The sequence below is a fragment of the Vanacampus margaritifer genome, chromosome 2 (assembly GCF_051991255.1).
Source record: "Vanacampus margaritifer isolate UIUO_Vmar chromosome 2, RoL_Vmar_1.0, whole genome shotgun sequence".
Lineage (NCBI taxonomy): Eukaryota > Metazoa > Chordata > Actinopteri > Syngnathiformes > Syngnathidae > Vanacampus > Vanacampus margaritifer.
Window position 1 is genome coordinate 41,846,677 of NC_135433.1, and position 27,147 is coordinate 41,873,823.

At 40.7% G+C, this 27,147-nt stretch overlaps 1 protein-coding gene and 3 non-coding genes across 6 annotated transcripts; 1 reads left to right on the forward strand and 3 right to left on the reverse strand.

The window, feature by feature from the left end:
* Nucleotides 1–445: 445 nt before the first annotated feature.
* gigyf2 (GRB10 interacting GYF protein 2) lies at nucleotides 446–26,696 on the reverse strand. Of its 3 annotated transcripts, XM_077555929.1 has the most exons (31): nucleotides 26,079–26,696; nucleotides 25,102–25,224; nucleotides 23,701–23,835; nucleotides 21,194–21,245; nucleotides 20,957–21,116; nucleotides 19,931–20,026; nucleotides 19,233–19,341; nucleotides 18,837–18,942; nucleotides 18,639–18,679; nucleotides 18,510–18,542; nucleotides 18,322–18,423; nucleotides 16,311–16,516; nucleotides 16,073–16,220; nucleotides 15,459–15,713; nucleotides 15,199–15,359; nucleotides 13,077–13,233; nucleotides 12,824–12,990; nucleotides 11,862–11,956; nucleotides 11,288–11,416; nucleotides 11,071–11,201; nucleotides 10,892–10,992; nucleotides 10,049–10,189; nucleotides 9,795–9,953; nucleotides 7,161–7,439; nucleotides 6,924–7,046; nucleotides 6,543–6,842; nucleotides 6,180–6,379; nucleotides 5,099–5,250; nucleotides 4,812–5,008; nucleotides 1,131–1,317; nucleotides 446–1,056 (listed from the first exon to the last, which is right to left on the reverse strand). In XM_077555929.1, exons 4-31 carry the CDS (start codon nucleotides 21,229–21,231, stop codon nucleotides 989–991), a joined length of 4,041 nt encoding a protein of 1,346 aa, XP_077412055.1. In that variant the 5' UTR covers nucleotides 21,232–21,245; nucleotides 23,701–23,835; nucleotides 25,102–25,224; nucleotides 26,079–26,696; the 3' UTR covers nucleotides 446–988. The 3 variants fall into 3 exon arrangements, with proteins under 3 accessions (XP_077412055.1, XP_077412056.1, XP_077412054.1); XM_077555930.1 differs by lacking the exons at nucleotides 23,701–23,835; nucleotides 25,102–25,224; XM_077555928.1 differs by lacking the exons at nucleotides 23,701–23,835; nucleotides 25,102–25,224; nucleotides 26,079–26,696 and adding an exon at nucleotides 22,706–22,817.
* On the forward strand, nucleotides 23,406–23,477 carry trnap-agg (transfer RNA proline (anticodon AGG)). The gene has a single exon. It is a non-coding gene; the product is annotated as a tRNA-Pro (tRNA).
* On the reverse strand, nucleotides 23,892–23,963 carry trnaw-cca (transfer RNA tryptophan (anticodon CCA)). Its single transcript has one exon. It is a non-coding gene; the product is annotated as a tRNA-Trp (tRNA).
* Nucleotides 25,301–25,372, reverse strand: trnag-ucc (transfer RNA glycine (anticodon UCC)). The gene has a single exon. It is a non-coding gene; the product is annotated as a tRNA-Gly (tRNA).
* Nucleotides 26,697–27,147: the final 451 nt, after the last annotated feature.

The window sequence follows — 27,147 nt, forward strand, 5'->3', positions numbered from 1 at the left end:
AAAGTTACCTTAAAAGCCGTTAGGGAACATCCCTAAGTAAATGGACCAATCTTAATTGCAAAAAAAAAGGCTGCACTGTTACACACACGTGAACAAATGCGCCGTTTTGGGATTTTTAAAGGATTCCACCCACCGCCAGCAATATGCAATAGTCAAGGAGGAAAGGAAGAATCTATACTTATAAACCATAATTATAATTATTAGACCAAGTTCCTTTTTACGTCTTTCTACAGCTAAAGAACCACGGTACGAGTATGCCAATGAATACTTCCCTTATCTGTATTTTAAAGGTCAAATCTACTCAAATGTTGCATAATCTTCGGGCGCTTTTTTAAATCACACCAAACAGCAAAAATGCAAGATAATGGAAAAATGGTAACAGTAATAATAATAATAAAAAAAAGTATGACTCAAACAGATCATGTTCCATATATTATAATACAGATGCGAGTTGAAAGTTTATTTTTTAAACAGCCTAGTATTTTACAAGAAATAGATAACTACTTGGGACTTTGAGCATGTCCTTAAAACAGGACATAAAGTAGGCACCGATCCTTGAGCTCAACTCTGCCGTCTTTATCCACCAACAACCAGCATCATCGAGCAGGGGGAGGGGGGGGACAAAAAGACGAGAGAAGAGGGTGTCGGGGTGGATGGGGTAAATTCAAATTCAATAAATAGAAGAATGGATATAATCTCTGTAACTTTACCCACCAACACTTTTTTTTGGGGGGGTGGGGGCGGGGGGTGGTCAAATTGTGAGAGAAATACTTCTGCAGACTGGCAGAATGCAGTGATTGTACTTACTAGTCAGATTTGAAAAAGACCCACGGCCTCAGAGGGCATTCATTTGGGTTGATATTGCCAGGTAAGGTTTGATAATGAGGGCCGTAAAAGAAAAAGGTGCAATACAGTATGGCAGCTGAAGTTGAGGGAGGGTTGGGGTTCGAATCCGTCACTTGGCGTTTTTTTGCTTGGCTGCATTCCCTCAAAAATCCTCCAGAGTCTCAATCTCCCCCATGTTCAGTCTCTCGGACGATGCGTTAACAGAAAAACCTGTGGGCATAAAAAGCGAAACAGACAGTGAGGACATCATTATTGTCGGCAGTGACGGGGCGACGGGGGCTCACCTAGAAGGCTCGGATCCGCACGGACCATCTTCTGCTTCTTTTTCTTCTTCCCTGAGGTGACCGTCTCAAAGCGCTGCTGTTGCTGCGCTTGATGTTGTTGTTGTTGTTGATGATGTTGCTTCTGCTGACCACTTGTGTGGTTGGTCTGGTAGAGCGGTGATGATCCCGTTCCACCCCACACGGAATCCTTGACCAAAGTGAATATCACAACACGTTTGCAGACGAACGGCGCAAAATATGGGCGCACAATTCCAATTTGTTGGCTCTCTATTTTCATGGCAAATTCACCTATTCACACATTGGAACGTGGCAAAAATAATGATTTTCTATTCACGGCAAAACATTCATTAATTACAGTATGCATTATATTTACTGCTACAGATCTAACAGAAGCAGTTCCAGTTTTGCCAATTTGCAATATTGTATACGAAAAACTTTAGACTATGTGCAATGATTTGCTAGCAAACACCGTCTTATTTCTTCATTATTGTTATTTACAGTACTTATTTTTAACCACACAGGACACACCCACAAAAATGAAATAAATATAATTTTGAATTGGGACAGGAAGAGATTAATTGCCTTTCCTTCGATTTGCAAACGGAAGTTCCACTATATAATAAAACAAATATTAAACGTGACAGTGTTTAGCTGGCCTGCACTGAATCTTCTACCACTGATATAAATATACGCTAGTCTCCATATTAAATATATTTAATGAGCACAGCTTAAATGCAACTTATTTAGGCAATATTTAATCATCTATGCTTTTGCTGTGATTAGAATTTAAAGCGGTTCCTTTTTAACTCATTCACTGCCATTGACGGCTACAGACGTCAAAAATTCATTTGAACTATTTCTATTAGTTTAACATTTTTTTCCACTTTTGTGTTTCCACATGAGTATGAAAACCTAGAAAACAATTATAGTACATTTAGAAGAGATATAAAATGTGTGATTAATCGTGAGTTAACTATTAAAGTCATGCGATTAATTACAATTAAAAAATGTAATCGCCTGACGCGATTAAAAAAAGAGAGAAAAGATTGTTAAAAATTAGGGGCGTCAGGCGATAATTTTTTAAAATTGTAATTAATCGCATGACTTCACTAGTTAACTCACGATTAATCACAAATTTCAAAAATCTCTTCTAAATGTACAAAAAAAAAATTCTAGGTTTTCATACTCTTGTTAACAAAACTGGAAAAAAATGTCAAACTAATAAAAATAGTTCAAATGTTTTTGACGTCTATAGCCGTCAATGGCAGTGAATGAGTTAAAATTGCAGATACAGGAACAAAAAAAAAAAATACTAAAACAAAACACCAAGTAGAAATAGAAGTAATAATAATAATAATGCATTGGATTTATATAGCGCTTTGCTAGACACTCAAAGACGCTTTACAATGGAATGGATACATTATTCACGCACTCACACATTCACACTGTGATGGCGGTAAGCTACTTAAGTAGCCACAGCTGCCCTGGGGCAGGCTGACGGAAGCGGGGCTGCCAGTGTGCGCCTACGGCCCCTCCAACCACCACCAAACATTCACACCTTCCATACACCAGTGTGAGTAGTACTGGAGGCAATGTGTGTGAAGTGCCTTGCCCAAGGACACAACGACACATGACTTGGGGAGAGCGGGGATCGAACAGCCCACCTTCTGGTTACTGAACGACCGTCACACAGCACAACAAGCCACAAAGAAAGAAGCTAGACTTAATACAAAGTGGTCGATGTTACACAGTAACAATACTATATTGACAAAAAAAATAATCATAACAAAATAAACAACTAAACCACAGCAATTTCAAACAAACATGTAACTTATGAAAGTGCTGAATAATGGGGGAAAAAAATATTTTGGGTTTTAATCTAGTGGCCTTCCCATAGTTACATTGGGAAGGAAGGGGAAGCATGACCGGGTGAGAGACCAGAGACCACCCACCATCTCCCCTCCCCATCACCTCCCCTCATCAGCACAAACTCCACGTTACAACTCATTCACTCCCAGTCATTTTCACAGAAGCAATTCCCTTCACTCCCGGCTGTTTTACTGGATTTTGACTGATTTTGCAAGGGCCACAAAATATTATGTTCTATTGCTATAAAAACATGGGACACCAAAAGAAAAATCAAAGTCTCTTCTTTCATCAGGAAAAAAAAGTATATTTCTATCTGTTTCCATTTTGCAGCAATTAGCATTAGAATAGAGTTAAAGCCTGGTTCACACGGCAGGAGTATTGGCCCGATTTCGACCCCGAGGTTCCCCTCCCGACAATCGCAAGGACGTGCCGACGCGCAAACGATAATCTTAACAGATTATCCTGCCGTGACTTGAAATCGGGGATATTAAACATGTTGGATTGTTTTGGCCCAACTTCGCTCCGTGTGCCCCAAGGACAAAGCATCGCGCAGCCGGTTGACAAAGACGTGCAGCCAATCAGAAAGCGAGCTGGCGAGAAAGCCGTTGGGGAATCCAAAATCAAAACAGTCATCACGCAGCAGAAAGTCAGTGCTTGCGCTATTACATTCCTTTTTATTTTAATTATTTTTTTACACACACACACAAACACACTACACAATGTGGTCTCCGGGTGGGACGTGAACCCACGCTGCCGCCGAGAGCCCATTTATTTACACTCCATTAAACAACGCCTTGTCTTTTTATACCGCTTTTTCGGCGGAAAACCAGGAAGTATTGTGACCGGTCCGAGAGGTTTCGCGAGACTTCCCGTCACATTTATGAATGAACTCGGCTCGTGTGTGGTGTGTTGATTGTGCAGTGTGGCTACACACCATACACGGTATGTTCAAAACTGTTATTCCCGTGATTTTTTCTCTTCACGTGTGGTGTGTCTCAGAGTTTGGAAGTCGGCCGACAATTTTAAAATCTTGCTGTGTGAACCAGGCTTAAGTTTCATCATTATTCACAAATCTATTCAGAATTGTAGTTCATTTCCTTTGCTCTGCTGCTACCTGCTGGCCATTTGTGTAATAACTACCATTTTTTTTAAACCGTTCTTTGCAGTTGAGAGGCTGCAACAAAGCCTTCTGTGTGCTCTAGCATAAAACAAATACGTCTTTGGGACACTTGAAACATTTAATATAGAACAAAATTAGTTAATGTGTGAAAATATTAATAATTTAAAAATAATATATTTTTTAACTTAAATGTATAGAATGGGATACATTAAAAGCATCTTTTGCTTGTTATAGAGTCATGTATGCGCTTTACTAAATTTTTCTGGTGTAAAATGCAAGAGACTGTACAATAATTTGTGGGTGGGGGGTTGACCAAACGTGGACATACTGCAAGTTTTCACCCCAATGATGATAATGATAATTAGGATAATCACATCTAAAATGTAATTTATTAGACAATGTTTTAAAATAAGTTAAGTGGATTTAGTTATTGAATAGTACTGAAACCAGAGTTTCACCAATTGAAAAATTTAAATAGTAAATATCGGAATGGGCAATGGACCACTTTGTACTAGAAAAATTGGGCTCTGAGGTTGAAAAAAAAAAAAAAAAAAAAGTTAAGAACTCATATTAAAATGCGGACTGGCCTACATATTAAAGCATTTTTAGCTTTTCATTCCAGGTCAATGTGAAAGAGAACTTTTGATACAGCGGTCGCCTATTTGTGAGACCATTTTGCTTTGTTTGCTCACCTGCTGTTTCACGGCTTGCGGTTGATTCTGCAGCGATGATGACGTTTTTTGCTGATTAGCATTTTGTTTGGCACGGCGCTCCAGGAAATGCTTTGCAAAGTCCTTGGCCTCGGGAGTGTCCCCCAGGTAGGCCCTGACATAGTCCTGCACCTCGTATGGAGACTCCACTTCTTTCAAGAACGAAGCAAACGTGGGAACTGTGGCAAAAGCGCGCGTTTAGGGGGCGGGGAAAACGTTAGTTCAAATGGACGGTTCCGCCTCCACGCCGCACACTTTGCACTATTTACCATCCAGGTTGTTGGCTGTGTTGAGGTTGTGCAGAGTTTGCTCACACCACTGCATGAAGCCGTCCTTCTGGCTCTTGTTCACCCCTTGGAACAATTTGAGCAGCTTCTCTTCCTCCTCCAACTTCTTATTGGCTCGTCCACTCGTGGAATTACTTCACATGCCCAAACAAATACAGAAGACATAAAATAAGGTGGGGGGGTTGCGCACGATTTACAGGACTAATGCAATGTATTTAAAAAGTCTACACACCCAGGTTCAAATGCCAGGTTTTGGGGATTAAAAAAAAATAATGTCAAAACTTTTTCTACAAAATTCATTCACTGCCACTGACGGCTATAGAAGTCCAGGTGGAGGGAATTATGAAGAGAAATATCAGTCAGTGTTAGCACAAAACTATGAGGCTTTTCTTAGAGTTAAATCAGGAAAAGTCAACCATAACATCTAAACCTTATTTGGAGTTAATCAGGGGCACTTTAAATATTGGCAGGTGTGTGCTGACTCGCAATTGATTAATGCTGAACACTGCCACATCCTCAGTTATGCATTAACTTCCCCTCCCAAAAGAAAAAAAAAGACTTAGTTACATACAGTTTATAGGTTACAATCTAACTTATGATTTATCATCGTCAAATTTCATTTTTATATAAGAACACTGGCAGGGGTATATGTAGTATGGAGGACCAAAAATGCCAAAATTTAAATAAATAAATGTGAAAATAAAAACAGATCTAAAACACACAATTCAAAAATTAAATACATAAAATATAACAATTTTAGGTAGAAAATATAAATGAAAAGAAAAACATATAAAAACAAAGTAAAAATAAATACAAAAATAAAAAGATTAAAAAAGTGGAAATAAATACAAAATATATAAATAGAATTAAAAATCAATGAATAAATAAATAAAAACGCTCTGCTCTCATATTAAATGCATCCTGAATTGTTATTCAAATGAGGGGGCGGTCCGATTTACTTTTGCTTATTTATTTTGTTTTTGTTTTTATTTTCATTTATATTAATTTTTTAATTATATTTTTATAGCTGTGCAATAGTCAGTTTGGCAGCTCCAAGTCATACCTGAGATTGGCATTGCCCTTGTTTTTCTGCGCGTTTCCTTTCTTGCTGGGCGGAGGCTGCTGGACGGCCTCCTTCACAGCTTCGTCCCAGAAGCCCATGTTGGAGTTGTTGGTGTCCCCCCAGATGCTGCTGGAGTCCGCCGCCCAGTTTGAGCAGGGGGCGATGTTCACCGAGCCCCATACGGAGTTGCTCAGAGATGTCTGATGAGAATGAGACGCTCTTTAAAAAAACGGTAACAACACTTGTTTGCTTGTTTCCAAGTCTTAATTTCTTCCACCAAGCAGGTTAAGATCCTCAACAAACTTTCCCTTCACTCATTTGTGCGGCCAATAGTTGTGCTCCTGTGTGACATGGGTTACATACAGTTCGGTTCTGCGGTCGGGCTGGCTGGGTGAAGATGTGATTCTGTTGCTGCTGCTGCTGCTGCTGTTGCTGTTGTTGTTGCTGCTGCTGCTGCTGCTGTTGCTGCTGCTGTTGTAGCGGCTGTTCCTTCCTCTGTTTCATCTGCTGCGCTTCCTCCCTCTGAATCTCCAGCAGGGACTTGGTAACAGGAGCTTGCTTGGCGGCGTGCCCCCACCCCGACAGCTTGGCCTGGGCCTGCTGGGCCTGCTGCAGGGCCTGGTGCTGCTGCAGCTTCAGGAGTTCCTGCTGCTGACGCTGCTGCTGCAAGGTGAAGGCGGGCAAAAAAAAACGCTGTTAAAATGATACAAATAAAAGGCGGTGTGACGATCATGATGTTTTTACCTCTTCTAGTGCAAGCCTTTCCCGCTCCTCTTCCAGTTTCTGGATCTCGGCCAGCGACAGGGTGTTCTGATTCTTGTTGCTAGAGTTGGCAGACTGATGACCCCACTTTGATGACAATGGAAGCTAGAAACAGGAAAAGAGTGTTGGTTGAACTTGACAAATAATTATAATAAAAAAAATAAAAATATTCACACATCTCTAAAGATGTGTGGTTACTGTCCAGCAAATGTACTTCACCTTCATTTGTGCAAGCTGCTGCTGCTGTTGCAGTCTCCTGAGAGCCTCCTGTTGCTGCTGCCTCTGTCTCTGCAGCTCCTGCTGTCTCTGTGCCTCCTGCTCCCTCCTCTTTTGCTCCTCCTGCTGTTGTTGAGCGAGGGCGGCCGCGGCAGCAGCTGCAGCAGCGGCCGCCGCCGCAGCAGCAGCAGCAGCTGCAGCAGCAGCCTCCTCCTCTGCTCGCTTCTCCTCCTCGCGCCTCTTTAATGCCTCCAGTTCCTCTTGTTTTCTGCGCTCCTCCTCCTGTACGAGTCACACTCGGCAGGTAAGAGAAAAGGCACGCACGGTAGAAGCAACTAATCCTAATAATGAAGGTTTGTCTAAAGCCAGCCAGTTACTGATGAGGTTTAAATTAGGAATGCACGATAATTATTTTTTTCCACTCACATCGATGACCGTAAATTTCAAATATATCTGTTGGTGCAGCTTAAAAGAATGAAAGGTCATATGATGAATAAGTTTGTCGGATGATGCCCATTTTATGAATTATGATGTGGTGTTACTAAAATGAAATAACCAATTTGGGACTTTTATTTTGAAATACATTTAAAGACAGGAGGAGTTCGTATCATCCACAAGACAGTCAACAACTCATGGGTTTGTACTGTCTCTCAACTATGTAAAAAAGTTACCCTTTTGGCATCTGGTAAGCAGTGGTCATATTTGGACATCATGTGGTATAATCCGAGAAAAAAAAAAGCCCAGCAAATATGTTTTTTTTTATAATTTTACTTGTGCGGCTAGCTAGCTTGTTTTATTTAGATGGCTAAGTGTTCGCCTCATAACTTTTGACTTAAAGCTACTGAACCTAGAATATTCCATTTCGAATCGCTATTGCTACCTGCTGACGAAAAATGAAACTGCACATACCATTCTTCACATACACACCACACACATGACGTCACATCCGTGGGAAATTCTAACCCTAATCCAGTCTGAAAACTATTGGCTAGACGCTTTCAGGAGTACCCATTATGAACAGCTAAGGTGTTAATCTACTAATTAGAAGGCATTTCAGTCATAAATGGTCAAATAAAAAGCTTATTGTAAAGTTATTTTTGGGAAAAAAGTTCCATATTGTAGCTTTAAATTGAAAATATTATGTGGTGCGAGTCGTGGGACCAACCATCATCCGGTGTGAGCATTCTAGAAAGCTTTCCATGATGAAAGGTGTATGTCCTAAACTATAGATGTGCCAAATTGTAGATAATAGTAAAAGTGTAGATGATAGTAAATAGTAAAGAATAAAAATTGTATGTTTTTACTTTTTTTTTTTTTTTTTTTTTTTTTAAATAGCTGTGCTTGGTCTGGTAAAATCCTTACCCGTCAATGAAATGATCCTAAAACATTTCAATCCCGCTTCCTGCTAATGGAGCCGGCTCGGAGGACGACATAAAAAAACAGTGGTAAACTACAACATACAGCTGAATGTTTTGCTTTCTGAACTCGTCACTTCAGACAGTGAGTCGATGAGCAATCTCAAAAGCTCTGATGCTTATCAATAACTTAACAAAATTGGCCACGTTTTGTTGTCACCCCCACTAGTATTTATTAATGTTTCAACAAATACATCAGTTACAAACATTTACTTAGCACTAGTGACGTTTCAACAATGCACATTTCAGACACATACGCGCGCACACATACCGGTATTTTTTAAATAAAAGACAAAACCCAAAACATTTTAGTGCTACTGGCCATTTTCTAGACATTCTCGAGGACTACAATAAAAACTAAAGATTAAAAATATCAACCACTATACAGTAGCTGCACTTCAACGAGTTGTGCACATGCTGTCGTAGCGTTTACTAGTATCCATCCATAAGTAGCTAGCTAAGCTAATGCTCGGCTCGGCTGCCCCCCTTTTGTTTACGTTGCCTCGTATGGCGGCCACCAGACCCGACAGCAATCCAAGGAGGTCTTGCCGGGATGGTAAAGTGCGGTAGAAGTCACTGGAACCCGTCAATTTGTACTGTACCCCAATGTTGATTAAGTCCACACGATTATAGTATCCAGCAACGAAGATAAAAGTGCAGCTAAAACGGAAAAGGCACGGCGGCACGGTTGTCATCACTCTGCGGTCTCTAAGCACTCCACAAGTCAATGGGATTACTCCGGCACTCCAGAAGTCAAGGGGACTTCGGCAAGTCATATTTTTTTTCCAGTCGCCAAGCCGTATTGACAAATGGTACACCGTTTACTTCTGAAGTCGCGTGCAATTGCAGCATTTTGCCTTCTGTATATGTCATGCAGCGGAGGCTTGAGCTCTTAAAGTGACAGTAACCAGAGCAACGTTTGTCAATTTCAGGCGGCTTTCAATATTGGCCTTATTCTGGGGTATCGGACCGATAGAAATGCCGCCATTCCCCCCCCCAATATCAATCAGATAACCATCAGTTCGATAATTAACATGCATCCCTAGTTTAAATAGTACTAGCACATACTGTTTAAATACCAATTGTAATTGAAGCAGGAAATATATTGGTCCATTCATGGATCATTTAACTGTCCTGAGAGCAAGTTGTGCAAAAAGTAGTGAAACATTCATCAATCGGACGTCCATTTAAAAGTTTTGAGAAGGCGATCAGCTGGCTTTACCTGTTTGCGAAGGAACTCCTCCCTTTTCTTCCTCTCCTCCTCCTCTCTTCTCCTCTCTTCGAGCCTTCGCAGGGCTTCCTCCTGTGCCAGTCTCTCCTCTTCCTCTTTTTTTCTCCGATGTGCCTCCTCCTGTTCTCTCTGTCGTCTAAGAGCTTCCTCCTGTAGATAAGACCATTGTTAACCCCCTGATTTGCAGGCAATTTGATTTAAAAAAGAAAAAAGAAAAAAGAAAAGAAGCAGCACAAGGGCTCAACCTGTTTTTGTCTCGCCAACTCCTCCTCCTGTAGGCGCTTCCGCTCCTCCTCTTGACGAGCCCGCAGAGCCTCCTCCAGACGCTTCCTCTCTTCTTCTTCCCTTTTGGCTCTCATTTCAGCTTCACGCCTCTCTAGTTCCAACTGATGGTTAAGACAAGAAAAGAACAAGTGTTGTCGGAAAGTTCTACAGTAGAAATTCTAACGCAGTTAGCATTTTCACCTTTAGGAAACCAAGAATTAAAAGTGAGTTTGTGTTGGGATAAAGAAACACTAAAGTAACTTGCGTCTATTGAGCGCATTGGTATACAAGCCACAGCCCACTATTTATTTATTCATAGGAATGTTTTTCCCCCACACAGGACACAATGGTTTATAAGCCTCACATGCTACTAAACAAATCTGAGACAAAACACAAATTGCCAACCTTAGTGTTGGAAATAAAGAAGTGCAAACTGCACAAAGCAACAATCGAAAACACTGTTGGTGTCCGGTTGAGAAAATCTGTCACATTTATTCTGTCGTCTTGCTCCCTGAATTTTGCATGTCAACGATGAGCCTGGGTTATTAGCAAAACGCAGGAAAGTCTTTGCCACATTTGCATACTTCCGGTTCATTGTGTCAACATTAAATAATGTGTGAGCTATTTATTTTGAATACAAATTCATTCAAAATGATATTTAACTGATTTGGGTTCATAGTTTGCTGTAAATTTGATCATTTGAACTATAGGCAATTACATTTATTTGCATGTTTTTGTTATTTGGTTTTGGGGTTGGCCTTTGTTCCACACAAATGGTAGTGCATTACTGTAGTCTCAATTTTATAAGTAGGAATATGAATTACCTTCGCAGCCTTTGATTTCTCAAACTGCTGCATCTGCTCGATGGTTGGCGCCTTTGCCATGGAGTCGATGGGCAAGTCCCACACACTGCTGCCATCCCATGCTGTTGAGAAAAAAAAAGAAAAAAATTAGGTTTGACACCATATTTTTTTTATTTTATATTTCAGTGAAGTTGACTCACTGCTTGACGTAGCTGGCGGGAGGTTTGGTGTGCAGGAAGCCTGAGAGGACGGGTTCTGCATTTCCCATACAGAACCTGAGTCGGGTACAGACAGAGAACGTGTAACAGGAGGTAGAAGGCTCTCAGATGTTCTGCAAAAAGGGGTGACAACAATAGATTGTTACTATAGGGTTCAAGTAAAGTGTTATGGTAGTGAAAACATTAAAGCGGTACGCACCTTATCTTGAGAGCTTGGTATTGCTGTTGAAGCAGGTTGAGCTGCTGTTGGTGTTGCTGCTGCTGTTGGATTGGCGCCGAGCTCAGCACTGCGGCCTTCTGCTGGGCCAGAGCCTGAGCATACTGCTGCCTGAAAGGCCACAACAAAGACATTTCAGCCTTTAATACAAAGCTGTAGGTGTTTCTTTTTATTCTCCGCAACAGGAGTGCATGTGGGGTCATCAACAAATGTGATGAAGTGTTTAACAGACGCATTCACTACAAGAGGTGGGTAGTAGCCCGCTACAATTACTCAAATTAAAGTTTTACTTTTAGTTGAGTCATATTCTAAAGTAGCAGTACTCAACAATTACTCACTTGAGTATTTTTTTCCACAGAGTACTTCAGCAAATATTACTTTTTACACAAGTCATAATGCACTAAAGTAAAAGTACTCTTTTTCTTACTATTATTTTTGTCTACCCACCTCTGTTCACTACCTACTTCTGTAGCTGTTGGGCTGGGAGGCACATACAGTACTAATGTCTCCATTTGGACATAATACAGCAATACAGTTTTTTTACAGATGGATATACCTTAAGAGGTATTGATATTGAAGCTGCTGTAACTGGAACAGGTTGAGTGCAGTGAGCTCCTGCTGCCTCTTCAACCTTTCTTGATCGGCATCACCCTGCATCAGCAATCATAGGATAGATACACACGATTATTAACAATCGGGCGACAAAGGTGAAAAGAAGATTTGAATATCTAGACGTGCATTGGGTTTTGCAATTAAATGTTTGCGTATGAGGAATTGAATCCAAATAAATTCTGGCAAACCTGGAAAAAGCTAAATTGCTTGAAGAAAATAAAGGCTGTTTCCCCACAAAATTGACATTGTTTCGCAATCACTACAAACAATTTGTGCCCCAAAACAAGTATAAACTAAGTTTACTCAAACTTAAGTTGGCATATTTTTTTGCTAGGGTGAAGAATAACATTCATGAGCAATTCAAATATATTTCGTGTATAACATATTTTCACGTCTATAAGGTACACATTAAAGTCTTGATTTTTCTCAAAAAATCGATGGTGCGCCTAATAGTGAGGTCCGCCTTGTGTGTGGACCAAGGTCCAAAATCTGATTGACTTAGTGCCTTATGTGTGTGTTAAACACAGGAATAGCACAAGTAACTGTGACTGCGCCTTCTAATACGGTGCGCCTTATGGTCGTGAAAATACGGTACTCAAAACAACAAATGTGTGCAATGTGCATTTTGGGGGATTCAATAAAAAATCTACCAACGACAAAGCAGATTTGGACATGGTACAAAAAAATTTCAATGAGGACGGGAAAAAGCAAAACATGTCATGTCAAGACATTGTGCATATTGTATAATTATAAAGTTTGTGAAATCGGTTACAATATCTACATCTTTTTGAATACATTGTTACAATTTTGATAGCATATTCTATTTTTCATCACAAAGTCCATTTACTTTTGTTTGGTTAGATCTTGTACTGGTATTTAAAACTGTGCACATTTTTGAACACGCACCTGTAGAGGTGGAGGTGCGGGGCCCGGAGTGAATGGGACTCTCCCCCAAATCTTCATCATCTCCCCCAAGGCCTGAAAGATGTCATCACAGCCTCTTTTAACCAGAAGAGACATGGTGAAGTAACCAGCCTGGAACCATTCTGCCATCTCCTGGTTGCTGAATGGTCCTAAAGCCAAATTCAAACATTATATTCAAACTGGGCAAATTGAGGCTCTTGCACATTTTTCTGGTAACTTCCTGCATCAGTCTTACCCTGTATCTCCCCTTGAGGGTCTTTGTAAGACCACTTGAGTGCGGTCTTGTGGGTGAGCGGCAGGCCTGCAGGTTTGAGCTTTTCGGGTGTTTTTGCTGCAAGTCTGTCATCATCCACCACGCCATCCTGGAGGTAAGCCACCATCTTCTCTGCCTCCTGGAGATATAGAAAGGGGAGAAAGATAATGGTGTGACACAATTTAGTAGTACAGTGAAGCCTCTTTTTGGACAAGGATGATGTTCTAGAAAAGGGACTGTTGTGTCGTGTTACTGTCTTGGACACTACATTAGTGTAGCAACAGAGCTAACCCGTTAACCCACACCTCAAAATAATGATACAAGCGATAGAGGGTTATATCGTGCGGTAGCACCATGTTGAAAAAGTTCATAAACAAAATACATTTCACAAAATCACTCATTTGCAATGGAAAAGGAATTAATAAATGGAATTGTCAGGCAAGCAAATTGCAATTGTTGAGAACAGTGTTGTGGAATTTTCAGTAGTTAGGCGAGATGAATAAAACAGTCTGGAAAACAATTTGTCTTTTGGGTTTCTGTATATTTGAAGCTTCAAAAATACACAAGTCTTAGAGAGCAATCTACAAGAAGAAATTTGGGAGAGTGCTCACAGTAAATTATCATGAGAAGATTCTTTAAGCAGCCTGGTTAGGTTTTGGGAGGAGAAAGGGGAGAGTCAGCTAAACAAGAAAGCAAGCAGTCTGTTCCGAGCAGGATTCTCAGTCAAGGAGACTTCGATATTGCTTCATGTGCAAGAAGTGAAAAGCCCAATGTTAAAGAAAATACAGGTGCCCACAATACATTAGTGTTCATTGTAGCATTTATTTTTCAAATTTTGGCTCAGTTTTAGCCCAGCTGCAATCACGCTTGTTAGTTTTTATCATAGTTACCGGTAGTCAACCACATCCCGTTTTTATTTAGTCAATTTTTTGTGGGCTATAAATCTAGCATTTTAGTCTTTATTTTAGCCCAAGAAAACTTAATTTTATTTGTCTAGTTTTAGTCAACAAAAACTGCCATTGTTTTAATCTAGTTTTAGTCAGGACAATCATTTAATCCCTGTATTATTTTTTTTGTCAGCAGATTATGTTGAACATTTCAGACCCAAAATTATTTCACATCAAACTTTCTCATCTTTTTGACGAAAAACAACTCCACACACAATTACAGTATATAACCAGGTGGCTACTATGGCGCCATGCTATGAGCTAGTAAATTAGCCAGCATTAGTTAGCGGTCAGATTAATATTATTGTTGGAACATTACAGACGTTGGATTCATGTTACATTAAAACTATAATTTACTTCTTTTTTTTTTTTTAACCTTTCAATGTGAATCCACCTCCTGTCTGTCCCATGTGTTTGTGCATGTTGCACTTGCTAGCTGCAGATTTGAAAGGGGGTTGTGTCACTGTCACAAAACAGTGTCAGTGTCACAATTTTATAAAATCATATCATTTTCTTCTCAATTTTGTTCATGAACTAAAATGGCCATCGATTTTAGTCCAGTTTTTATGAACGGAAGTACATTTTACCCTCGTCTTCATTAGTCGACAAAATGCATACTGATTTAGTCCCAATTTTTGTTTATTAATGAGCGTTTTAGTCCAGTTTAGTCTAGTTTTAGTCCAGTGAAAAATGTGTGTTGCCAAAATTATTTTTGTTTGGTTTTCGTTGACGAAATTAACACTACAACACAGTATAAACTTATGTTAATACTTGCTAAATAATTATTTTCCATAATTTTAATTTGCATTTATTCACAAAAAATATGTACATTTTTAAAAAGCGAAACACAAATATATGGATATATACTGCAATGCTAATAGAGTGTATCCTTGACATACAACTATTGGGACATTTTGAGGTTACGAATGGTGCAACGGCACAACAACGAATGCTCAGTTACCCTTATTGTTTTTCTTTCATTTGATTGTTATATAGTTATGGCCCTACAAGTGTTTTTAATGTAAAGACTTTACGACTGCGTTAGCATAGATTAGTAATAGACTACAGTACAAAGCACCAATTCAGGTTATGACACAGACATAGGAACGGAGCTCCAGCTAAAACCAAGGACGCCCAGAACAGCATTATTATGTTACCTGTTCAAAGTGTTTCAACCCCTCATCTTCATCTGTGTCATGTGACACGATGGTGGGCCTGGATATTGGGGCTAACGCACTTGAAGAAAAGGACAGGGGGTTGTTCATGGCAATGAGAACTTCCATTGGCTTCTGCATGGTGGACGATTGTGTGCGAACTTCTGTGAGGAACAGACAAATACCAACTAAGTGGTACTACTCTCAGTATTTTCTTTTTAACATTTTTTTTTTTAACAATGCGCCCAAAGAAGAGCAGTCACCTGTGAGGGTGGTGTTCATACGGGTCATGGGTAGCGACATGCAGTTTGACAATGGGACATGCAGGGGAACTTTGCACGGTTCTGGTGGTCGCTCCAGGGGAGGTTGCCTTTCGGCCGGCCTCTCGGATTCCTCCGTTCTGTTGGGATGGCTCGGTGACACAGACTTGGGCGTCGTCTGGGTTTCTGGGATAGGTGGAATGGCGGCTGAAGGAACAGATAGCGCCTCCTCTGACACTCTGCTCACCCCCATGAATACTAAGGTAGAGAGATAGATGACGTTGTGTAAACATCACTTGTTCTTGTTGTGGTCTGTATTGCTGCAATTGATCACAAACAAAAAGAAAGTCTCCCGCATGGTGCGCTGGGCACAATAATGGGCTCCTAAGCAGCACTTTTCTCTTGCTTGGTTGATTAAGTGGGCCACAAGCTTTTTGTCTGTGGGTTTCACTCCAATTTTTCACTTTCCTTTTGCCTACGCTCACAGAATTCTTGCAGCAGTTACCAGTGAAAATGTTTGCTTAGCTACTGCTGCTTAGCACACTCCAGCTGGAGGTCCTGCAAGTGGATTCTATTTCGTGAGACGATGACACAGCATGAATTTCAAAGGGTCCAACCTTTTCGGTCAGAATCTTGCTTGGCCTCCATTTCTGGTTCTTTGGTCTCCTTGGGATGACTGTCTTCCTCCTCTAGGGCCTCCTCACACTCTTCCAAGTGTTTAAAATCCAACTCTGCCTCCTCCAGGATGGGCTCTTTGGAGGCTTTCTGCTAAAGCAAAAAAAAGTTACACTAAACCAATGTCAAGTTGATCCATTCATAGAAATCAGAGGATCTTGACAGATTATCTCTGCTTGCCTTGAGCGAGAGGAAGGCCCCGGATGAGTCAAAGGTCCCCGCCTCCTCGTCTGCATCCTCCAGACACCACTCAGGCAGAGCGTCCCTGTCGTCGTCCAGGCTGCCGCTGCCCGACCGCGGCCTCCTGTAGCTCCGCTCGTCTTCTCGCGAGTCAAACGGGAGACGGCGTCGCTGCTCCGGATGCCACATTGCACCGCGGGGACCATCTGGTAAAAAGCAACTGATCAATATGGGTTTCATTATGGTGGATTGGGACCACGGTCATAATAGTTTCCAATTTTTTATTATGCATGTTTTTATTTTTATTTTTTTATTCAGTCAGTTTCAATTAGTTTTTAGAGCTAAATGTTGTTTTGTTTTATTAAAGATTCAGTTTAGTTTAGATTTTAGTTTTAATATATGGAGTATTTGTCCGGCGCAAGTTTTTTTTCCTATAAAAAAGGTCACCAAGTATTGTGTAATAAAGTGAAGTACAATTCTCAAACAACCATTTGACCTTCTTTCTTCTGTACACCATTACAGAAATGAATACATTTAAAATAAACCCCAATAGCTCATGTATGATATTGACAAAGATGAGAACAAAGGACATTTTCACTTTAATCATAAGTTTTGTTAACTTATTATGTACAGTACAGGCCAAAAGTTTGGACACACCTTCTCATTCAATACATGCTTTATTTTCATGACTATGTACATTGTAGATTCTCACTGAAAGCATTAAAACTATGACAACTAAAAAACACAATTGGAGTTAAGTACTTGAAAATAATAAAATAAATACATAAATAAATAGCCACTCTTTTTGCTTTGATTACTTTTTTGCAAATTCTTGGCATTCTCGCGATGAAAGGGTTTTCCAACAGTCTTTAAGGAGTTTCCAGAGGTAGGAATGTCAATAGTATGCAAAAAAAGTGCCCAAGGCAAAGGATGGCTATTTTGAAGACTCTATAACATAAAACATGTTTTAAGTTATTTCACCTTTTTTTGTTAAGTACATAACTTCACATTAGTTCATACATAGTTGTGATGTCTTCAGTGAGAATCTACAAAGTAACCAGTTGTGAGAATATAACAAATGCATTGAGTAAGAAAGTGTTTCTAAACTTATTGCCTGTACTGTACTGTAAGTTGAGTTAAAATAAATAAATAAATAAAAGCAATTTCATCGTTATTTGATTTCATTAATAAAAATGTTTTCTCAATTACAGTTTTAGTTATTTCATTGGTTTCCATCAACTGTAACAAGCTTGATAGGGACAGCTTTGACTAAGGCAGCAGTTCACAAATAGACTTTGTACACACCCGGGTGCCTCAGGCCATAGCTTGTGGGCCCGTTAAATAAAAATAAATAAACTGTCATGTCAAAAATCCCTGCAATGTGAAAATAAATATATCTTAAATTTGACACAATACAGAGAAGAGTTGTTCAAAACCTTGCCTAATGTGAATAGCTAACCAAAATATAAGACAAATATATAAAACGAGGGTTGACAATCATGAAACTCCCTCCCAACACTATGGGTGTGTCCACAGAATGTAATGGAACCACACCCCACTCAACTGTCAACTACCACTGCTACGACCTTGAAAAATGGATGCCAATTTGTCTACCACCTTTCTGTGGCCTAAACGTAAGAGCTGCAAAAAATATTGGTTTAAACCCTCTGGTGGCTAGAATATATCCCACTGAGTCGTTGCAGGGCTTTTGCATTGTGCAAGAAAAAATAAAAATAAATTAAATTGTACTAATTTTTTGCGGACTCTTCGACTCTTCTGGGGTGTAGACATAGCTATCGGTATATCGCACATGCGCTGGTTGTTTGCTGATGTGAACGGAGGCGCTCAAGTTCTTTTATAGAACTAAACAAAATTTCAAAGCTACTGTGATATTAAAAGTTCATGCCACAAAATGAAGGTTAATACACTGCAAAAGTTGATAAAGCGGAAAAAATGGACTGCTACAGGTCAATGCTGTCGAGAGAACCTTTCCACTCATCATCATCCTCACCGATCTGATCGTCACGAGAGGTACGCCAATTCTCACTCTCCGAGCGCGTGAAGTCGTGTTTCCTCGACAGGCCCGGCCCGGCATCATCGTAGTTGTTTCTAACTGCGAAAGAATGAGTCATTTGGGAAGCTGGTTAGAGTTGAAGCAAGTTGTTTTTCATTAGACATGGTGTGACTGAACAAACTTACCATGATTCATCTGGAAATGTCCCGGGGCAACATCTACGGTACATAGAAACAGTGAACAGCAATATAAACCAGTGCTGTGCCCCATCAATGTACAAAGAGATTATTTGAGCAAGCTATTTCGAAACTCACCTGGGTCTTTCCGCCCTGGCTTTTCAAACCTTCTATCGACCCTGTTGAGGGGGGGGGGGGGGAACAAAAGTAAATCAGAATAGGTTTGCTAACTCACCAAGATGATAAATTATTAAACAGTGCATTCAACTTTTCTTGTTTACATGACTCCCTGTGGGATTTGTCCAAACTTGAAAGGACAAATGGATGCGTCAGTACCTTTCCTCCCAACTCTGGGAGCGATGCATCTCCCTGCCCCCACGGCCAAAACCTTCCACATCATCAAAACTTCTTTGGTAAAACCCTCCGTCTCCTCTTCCTCGACCTGAAAACAAACAGACTCAAATTAAATAAAGAATCACTGCATTAATGTGCAAATAAAATTTAAGATTTCCATGTTGGAGGGACATCAATGCAAACAGAGAGCAACAGAGCGCTAATAGAACACCGCTCATCTCGAGTCGGACCTGAATTGGTGGGAGCCATTAGAGGCATCTCAAGTATGCACAGTTGTTACGGCTCTTCTTAAAAAGGCACAGACACAACTTTTAAAGTCACACAGAAGGAAATTCTGCCGCGGCCGTAAAACTGGAAAGGAAATTAGGTAGTGCTTACCTCGACCCCTTGAAGTACTTCGGCCACGAGGCGCCCCCACTACCGGACCGCCTCCTCGCCCTGTCAGCCGGAGTACAGCTGCACTGTTTACAGACATGGAAAAATTTCTCTGCAAACACAAACAAAAGGGACAAGAACAATTGTCAACGTATTTTTTTAATGCAACTGGTATTTTATGCTGTCCTGAACTGTTTATTCTTCATTCATGAATAATAATTTTAAAAAAAAAAATTTGGCCGTAACGACAGATCACTGTCTGTTTAACGCTTTAACATTTTTAATTAACTTGTAAACAATGTCCACGTCCGAACGAACAAGATACTGGCTGCCTGGGAAAAAATATCCCAGCTTGTAACTACCGGTAAATAAATGTGGGGGGAATGTCGTCTACTCTGTACGTGCTCTGAAGGACAATTCTGCAGCAAAAGCAGGACAGAAAAGATACTTTGATTGGTTAAGTCAGCACCACAGCTTTAACAGCACATGCAGTAGAACATAAGAGGTTATTATGTTTAAAAAGTCAGTGCAACACAAGCTTGTCATCTGACAGCAACAATAATTGCTTATTTAGCATTTAACAGAAAGTAACTTGTGGCAAAACGTCACCACGGAGTGAAATTTGATCTTGAGGATGAGTTTGTGTGAATTCCATTTTTTTTCCATTGAGAACGGACACATTTTGGGACAGGCAGTCCTACCTGTTCTTCGTCTGTAAAAGAAACAAGTGCCAGAGGCGGCAAAGGCTCCTCTTGCAATATGGGCAGGAACTCCTTATCATGCAAGTCTATAGGGATCTAGCAAAGAGGACAGAGATTAACAGAAAACACTTGAGGTACTAACTGATATGAAGAGAAACCCCCCCACTGTGTCTCGGTTCATCGTTCACATCAGAGAGAAAATAGATACCTGTAACTACTAACTACTTACTTGAATGTTAATTATTAGCGTTACCATTTATGCTAATTTCCAGCACCCCGTCTATAGCATTTGGCATTCATTATATGTTAGCATATAATGTTATGGTGTTTAAATATACCATGTATGATTGTCTTTTGTTTTATGTGTCAAATGTGAGCGACAAACAGCTGAAGCAAGCAGACTTTGCTTCTTATTTGGAGAACTGTGAGCAAGAGAGTCTTTTTGTTTCCTCAAAGTGTGGGCCGCACTTTTACAGTTGCTGCGCCAAAACCATGGAATGAGCTGCTCCTGCACCTTTGACAGACCGATTCACTTCCTGTTTTGAAATCCTCTCTTTAAAAGTTTTTCCCTCTGGCTTTTACATCAGTTTTAAATACTGATGTTTATTTTTATTTAGGTTTTATTTATGTAGTTTTCTAAAAAAAAATTGGAATGGGTGTTTTAATCATTGTTTTATATCAGTCTTATATTGAAGGTATTTTTTTTCTCCATTAACGAGTTGTGTCTTGGTGATTTTTTTCCCTTTACATTATACAGTGTGTTCTTATAAATTTTCTATCAAGTTGGATTTCTATTTCTTGACAGTGAGAAGGTGACAAAAGGTGCTTAAGAATACTGCGTAATAATGTATTTTAATTTTTTTTAATGAATGTGATTACACCCTGTGGGAGAGGTAAAAAAAAAAACTGGCATGGCCTCTCAAAATTTGAGCTTTTCGGCCATCGCGGGTGGGTTCTGATCGCGACCGATAAATGAGGGCTCAGGGTATTTAGAAACGTGCCAGCCACTGAGGATGTCATGTTTACCTTGTTGTCTTTTACATAAAGTGCTAACATTTCTTCTCTTCCGTAGCGATAGTCTGCAAGCTTGTACTTTGGCAAGGCAGGCGAGAGAGGTGGCGAGGCAACGGCACTGCTGCCGCTTCCTCCGACTCCGCCGCCTCCACCTCCAGACAGGGCACGGAGCCTGTGCGGAGCCAAAAGGATGAAAACTAGTTTCACAACAAACAGATCACACATATTGACCCTAAATGGACAACTTACCATTCTGGTCCAAAGTTAAGTGTTTGGATATCTGCCATTTTTCCTTAAAGGTCTGTAAATGTACAAAAAAAGAAAAGAATCAATAACGCACTTTCTAAGATTTCACTCTTCTTGACACTTTCTTGTAAAAATAAGGAATGTTGCATCTCCGTCTCATTAACCAAATCTTGTTTCATTTGGGAAGAGATTTTGTAAACTGATTTACCCGGGCCCCCCTACAACAGAGCCCATCCCACTGACGGACACACACACACACACACACACACACACACACACACACACACACACACACACAAGTGTACAATTTCAATGTGCTAAAGCTATTTTAGCTCTTGGAGTGTGAGTGAGTATGTTATGGACACCTGTAATTGACAAGGGAAGTAGTCCTAACTTTTCAAGTACAAGCCGGAATGTGATAACTCGATGCAAGACAGGTCGTCATGTCGTTTTTTTTTGTGTCCACTAAAATTGTCACATTGAAGACATGATAAATGAGCCACAAATTATGTATTTATTTTTATTTGAGGGGGGGAATCCCACTCACCATATGGGAAGTCGGGATAAGCCACGTGTAAGTTGCTACTTACCGCAATAAATCCGATAGAAAGGTGACAAACGTAGCTAACACGAGTGGGGTCCGCGACGTCAGTTTTTTTTTTTTTTTATGTGGACACACCCGCTGTTCAGTCATGGTTGCATACATTTAAGGAAATGCTACGCTACACCATGAATGGCCGCCCAATAACAGCAAAGTTTCACGGACCATAAAATCCACCAGTGACACGTTTGTGAAACCACTAGACTGGAGGGGATAAACACTGACAATTTCGGTCCTACACAGTCATAAATAAAATTCATTCGGCGCATGGGTTAAGAGTGGTGACGCTTACATTAGTTCACGAATGGTTCATTTCGTCACGTTAGCAAAATTTACCCTCGACAGTCCGTCAAGATAGTTAATTCGCGTGTACGAGAATGCGTAATGCATTACTAAACAGCTCACTGATGCGTTACAGTGAATTATTATGATGACGGTGAGAGGAGTTTTATGCTTTTGGGAGTCACTTTGATGCCACACTGCAGCTAACTCTTGAGTTAGCCGCTGTGCTAAAAAAAAGAAAAAGAAAAGCTAACTGCAGTTGACCAAGTGCACACAGCGTTAAATCTCAGTGAGCAAGATTCGAGCAGCCGCGGTGAGAAACACACACGTAACCGCACGTTCATCCACCTCAGCATGTTGTCATACACCGACGATCCGAACAATAATAATCGCGATATTGCCACCGCGGCACAAGTTAATCCTCGAAAAGCCCAAGCACTTGTGGCTAGCATGCTAACAGGTTAGCTCACTAGCTTTTTTTTGGACGGAGGCCTCCCGGAGTAAACACGGAGGAGGCTTCGTAACAGTGCCCCTAAATAGCAGCCCGGCTCGGCTCGATGTTGGCTTGACGACGTGGCACTTTACTTTCAGCAGTCTCGTGCTGGTAGGGCGTTTAATTTTGGCTGTCTTACCTCTGCTTGATGTGACAGCGCAAGGTTTTGAATTCGAGTTGTGTGTGTGTGTAAGCTCTAGCTCTCTCTAGCTCTAGCTATCTCTCTTTCATCCCCCTTTTCTCTCTCGTCCCCTCTCACATTTGCTCGCCCCCTCCCTTCCGTGTTATTCAGAAATTCCACTGGAGTTTTAGGCATGACACGCCTCGTTACAAAACGATTGGCTGCTACATCGTGGCAGGACACGCCCTATAAGGATACTGTACGTATATAAAAAGCGACCTATCCAGATATGTAGGGCGTGTTTTACCCAGATACAGCAGCCAATCATTCTGCAGCAGCACGTGCCCTGTTTAGAACACAAGTGGGCTCCATCACGCACCCCCTCCCTTTCGCCACAAGATGGCTGCGTGGGGGGAGTCACATGACTTGCAGATGAAACCCGTACATGGCGTGAAAAGAAAATGTGCTGACTACTACTACACGCTTGTGGAAATTAACGCCTCATTTATCACAAAATAGAAACTTTTTTTATGTGGATTGAAACTGAAAATTAAGATGCTATTACTGGCAGAATGGGCGTAGTTGACGACCGGGTTGTAAAGTAATTAGTAAGGGAGGAAATCATGTTGCTATCTCAAGTTGTAAGGACAAGTTATTAACATTTCGTTTCAACTACTATCTACATTTTATAAACACCGGTGTTGTCTCCACGTCATGCGGCTCGTTGGTCTAGGGGTATGATTCTCGCTTAGGGTGCGAGAGGTCCCGGGTTCAAATCCCGGACGAGCCCGTTCTTTTTCAATAGCTTTCTGACGCAGTACACACAATTTTTTTTTAAAAAAGTTAATGCTACACTGGTGGTAATCATGTCAACTCAGCGGCGATGTACAATCGATTGGTACGTACATTGATACGCGCTATAAATGTGTTACTACCATAGCTAAGGTCATAATTGAATAAAATAGATATATGGCTATATGACAGTATGAAACACTTATCGGATGTAAACAAACCTAAAAAAATATGCCTGATGGTAATGGGTGTGTCTTCTGGTTTTGTGCCGCGTGGCGACCCACAGCGTGACGACGTATTCCTTCGCCGCTTGATAACATAGTGCGCGGTTCGTATCCTCGTATCCTCCCCAACTCCTGTATTGAAAATAAAAATATACAAAAAAAGTTGTTCACACTAACTAAATTCAAACTGACCCCGACGTGATTTGAACACGCAACCTTCTGATCTGGAGTCAGACGCGCTACCGTTGCGCCACGAGGTCCTGGATACTCTGCATTAAATTTTTATTTTAAAACTATCTTCCGAAAAAAGGAGCACCAAATATTGTCTTATCATAATGTACATTTTGGATAATTTTACGTTTTAGTTCATGCATGTGTAACTGTGTACGGCACATTAGAAGCCAATGTGCAGCCTTTATGTGGTATCGAAATTATGGTAAATACCAGATGTCAAGTAGAGAATTGCACAAGAACGCCTCCTCACGTCGTATTTTCCACTGGACAACTGGGAATTTATTTTGATACCAGAGTTTCCGAGCCGAGTGAACTTTTCAAGTTTCAACATGACGGAGAGCGCCGGAGGATTCGTGAATGGCAATAAATATTAACAATTATAAGGACGTTATCGTCCGCTGGCAGGTTATTTTAGAATCTACACAATTACCAAGCATACAGAATTCAATGTCCTGTTCTTCACAACTCATTATTTGCCAAACGTGTTCGGTTTTACGAGCAAAGACTACGTCAGCTGCCTTGTGTATTTTTTGGTACAACAACAAAAGCACATGAACAGAATTCAGTCGACGGTCGTAATTAGGAGTTTCCTAGGCTAGTAGTCCATCTTTCCCATATTACGTGAAGGCTGGGTTGTGGTAGATGCAGTTGCACTTTCAGTACAATAGATGGCAGTAGTAGCGTCAATCCACAGTGATTCGCGAAAGGCAATATCAGAAGAAGAGTTACTAGCTCTGTAACGCTAATCTCAAGTGATAAATTCTCTGTAAACCTCGCGTTAGCTCTTAGTAAAAAGGCTAAAAAGAGTTGAAAGTAGTATAACCACGGTTTACGAGTACTGTGGTTTTTCTTTAATTTTTAAAGTGTGAATTTTAGAGCCGTAACAAGGCCGATGTTACTGCAAAAGACATAGCTGGGGGGAAAAACATTAATTCGAAAACTTTGCTGTCTAGATAAAGGCCCATGTACTGATTACTGCAAAAGACGTAACAGAAAGAGCATTAATTTGAAAATCTTGATTTCTAGTTAAACATAACTGAAACAACATTAATTTGAAAACCTTGATTTCTAGTAATTTGAAAATCTTGATTTCTAGTTAAACATAACTGAAACAACATTAATTTGAAAACCTTGATTTCTAGTTAAACGTCCATGTACTGGTACCTTGTTTGTTTGCTGGCTGTAAGATAGTTCAGCCCACTCCAACAACTGCCCTTCTGCACTACAGTGTACACAGTGCTCGGGACAGTTCACAGCCTTGGGTCACGCTGGTTAGCTTCCTGTACCCTACCACCAAATAAAAATATCCATGTATATATAAATTATTTAAAAATTTAAAAAACAACAATAACAAAAAAACGTTTGCGTTGGCCGGGAATCGAACCCGGGTCAACTGCTTGGAAGGCAGCTATGCTCACCACTATACCACCAACGCGTAAGTGCATGAGAAAACCAATTTTCATTATATCGAAAGACGTTAACAGCTGCAATTTCTGAAAATAGTTTTTTTTTAAGGGGGGGGGGGGGGGTGTATTGTTTCATGATCCAAAAAGGAAAATGTTGTTTTACTTGGGTCGTTTTGCTCTAGAACACCCAGTGGTAATTTCTTTAATAGACACGTGTGCACAATCTGATTACATTTAATACAAGAGCTACATTAAAAATAAAAATAAAACAGAACAAAGTTATCTTTTTTCCCACGGGCCCCAAATTCATGGTAAAGCCCAGTTGGTAGTTATAGTGACTGACACCGTCTCATTCCCAAATGTGTTCATAGCGGCCTGATACTCCCTCTGGTGGTCAATAATGTGCCATAAGTGTACAGACGCTCCCCACCTTACGAACGAGTTACGTTCCGGACGATCGTTCGTAAGGCGAATTTGTTCGTAAGTTGCTTCAGTGTTATATTTTGTATTATAATTTATGTTTAAAGCCTATATAAGTATATTGAAGGTTTATATAAATATGTTTAAGGCTTGTACAAGTAACCTGCATTGGTTTGTACTGAAAAAAACTTTTAATAAAATGGAGAGAATACATACAGTACTGTACTGTACTACGTATGTTAGAGAGAGAGAGCGAGAGACACACACAGTATGTACATGTACGTAATAAGATGAATAAAATGAAGTTTAACTTACTTTTGGAAGACTTTAGTAAAAGCTGTGAAACAAAAGGTTTCATGAGTTTCCTCCGCAGGGTAGCCGGGCTCTCCCTTAGAGATAGGGTGAGAAGCTCGGTCATCCGAGAGGGACTCAGCGTCGAGTCGCTGCTCCTCCACGTTGAGAGGAACCAGTTGAGGTGGCTCGGGCATCTGGTTCGGATGCCTCCTGGACGCCTCCCTGGGGAGGTGTTCCGGGCATGTCCTACCGGCAGGAGGCCCCGGGGACGACCCAGGACACGCTGGAGAGACTATGTCTCTCGGCTGTCCTGGGAACGCCTTGGGGTCCCGTCGGATGAGCTGGCTGAAGTGGCTGGGGAGAGGGAAGTCTGGGCTTCCCTGCTAAAGCTGCTGCCCCCGCGACCCGACCCCGGATAAGCGGAAGAAGACGGACGGACGGACGAAACAAAAGGTTATAGTTAATCCATTTAGGTGTACTATTTCTAATTTTGCCTGATGACTTAAGCTAAATTGTAACATTACATTGCTGTTGGATCACTTTTAGGACTTTGCAGATATAATAAATAATATATATTTTTAATGAATGCCTGGGAAGGATTACTTTATGCTTTCCCCTACTTACGTGTCATATGGACAAAGAATACAGACAAAGAATACAGCTAAGGACAAACATGATGATAACAATGTTTCGCCTTACCTTTGAAGGCTGTGATCATTTTCGCCGTTTCCTCTTTAATACCATTAATGAAAATGTAAAATAACCTTGAATAAATCATGTGCGCTTTCATGACGTCCATGACCCACTTGTAGAAAGAATTGGGCTACAGTGGTTTTGATGCGGTTCAGCTGATGACTTATGCAGTGCACGGCCTTTATGCACTCTAAAGCTGCACAATCCAGTGGGTCAGACGACAACAACTGCCGGCTGCAGTTTCGTCTTTGAAAGGTTTGACAGGTGCAGCCTAGTACAAACAATAATGTCTTATTTTTAGTGTATCTGGCTTAAAGGCTCACCATTCTCTGGTGTTATGAGAACTGATGATGAGAGATCAGAGGGATGACAACTTGACGAAGCAAAAGATGATTCC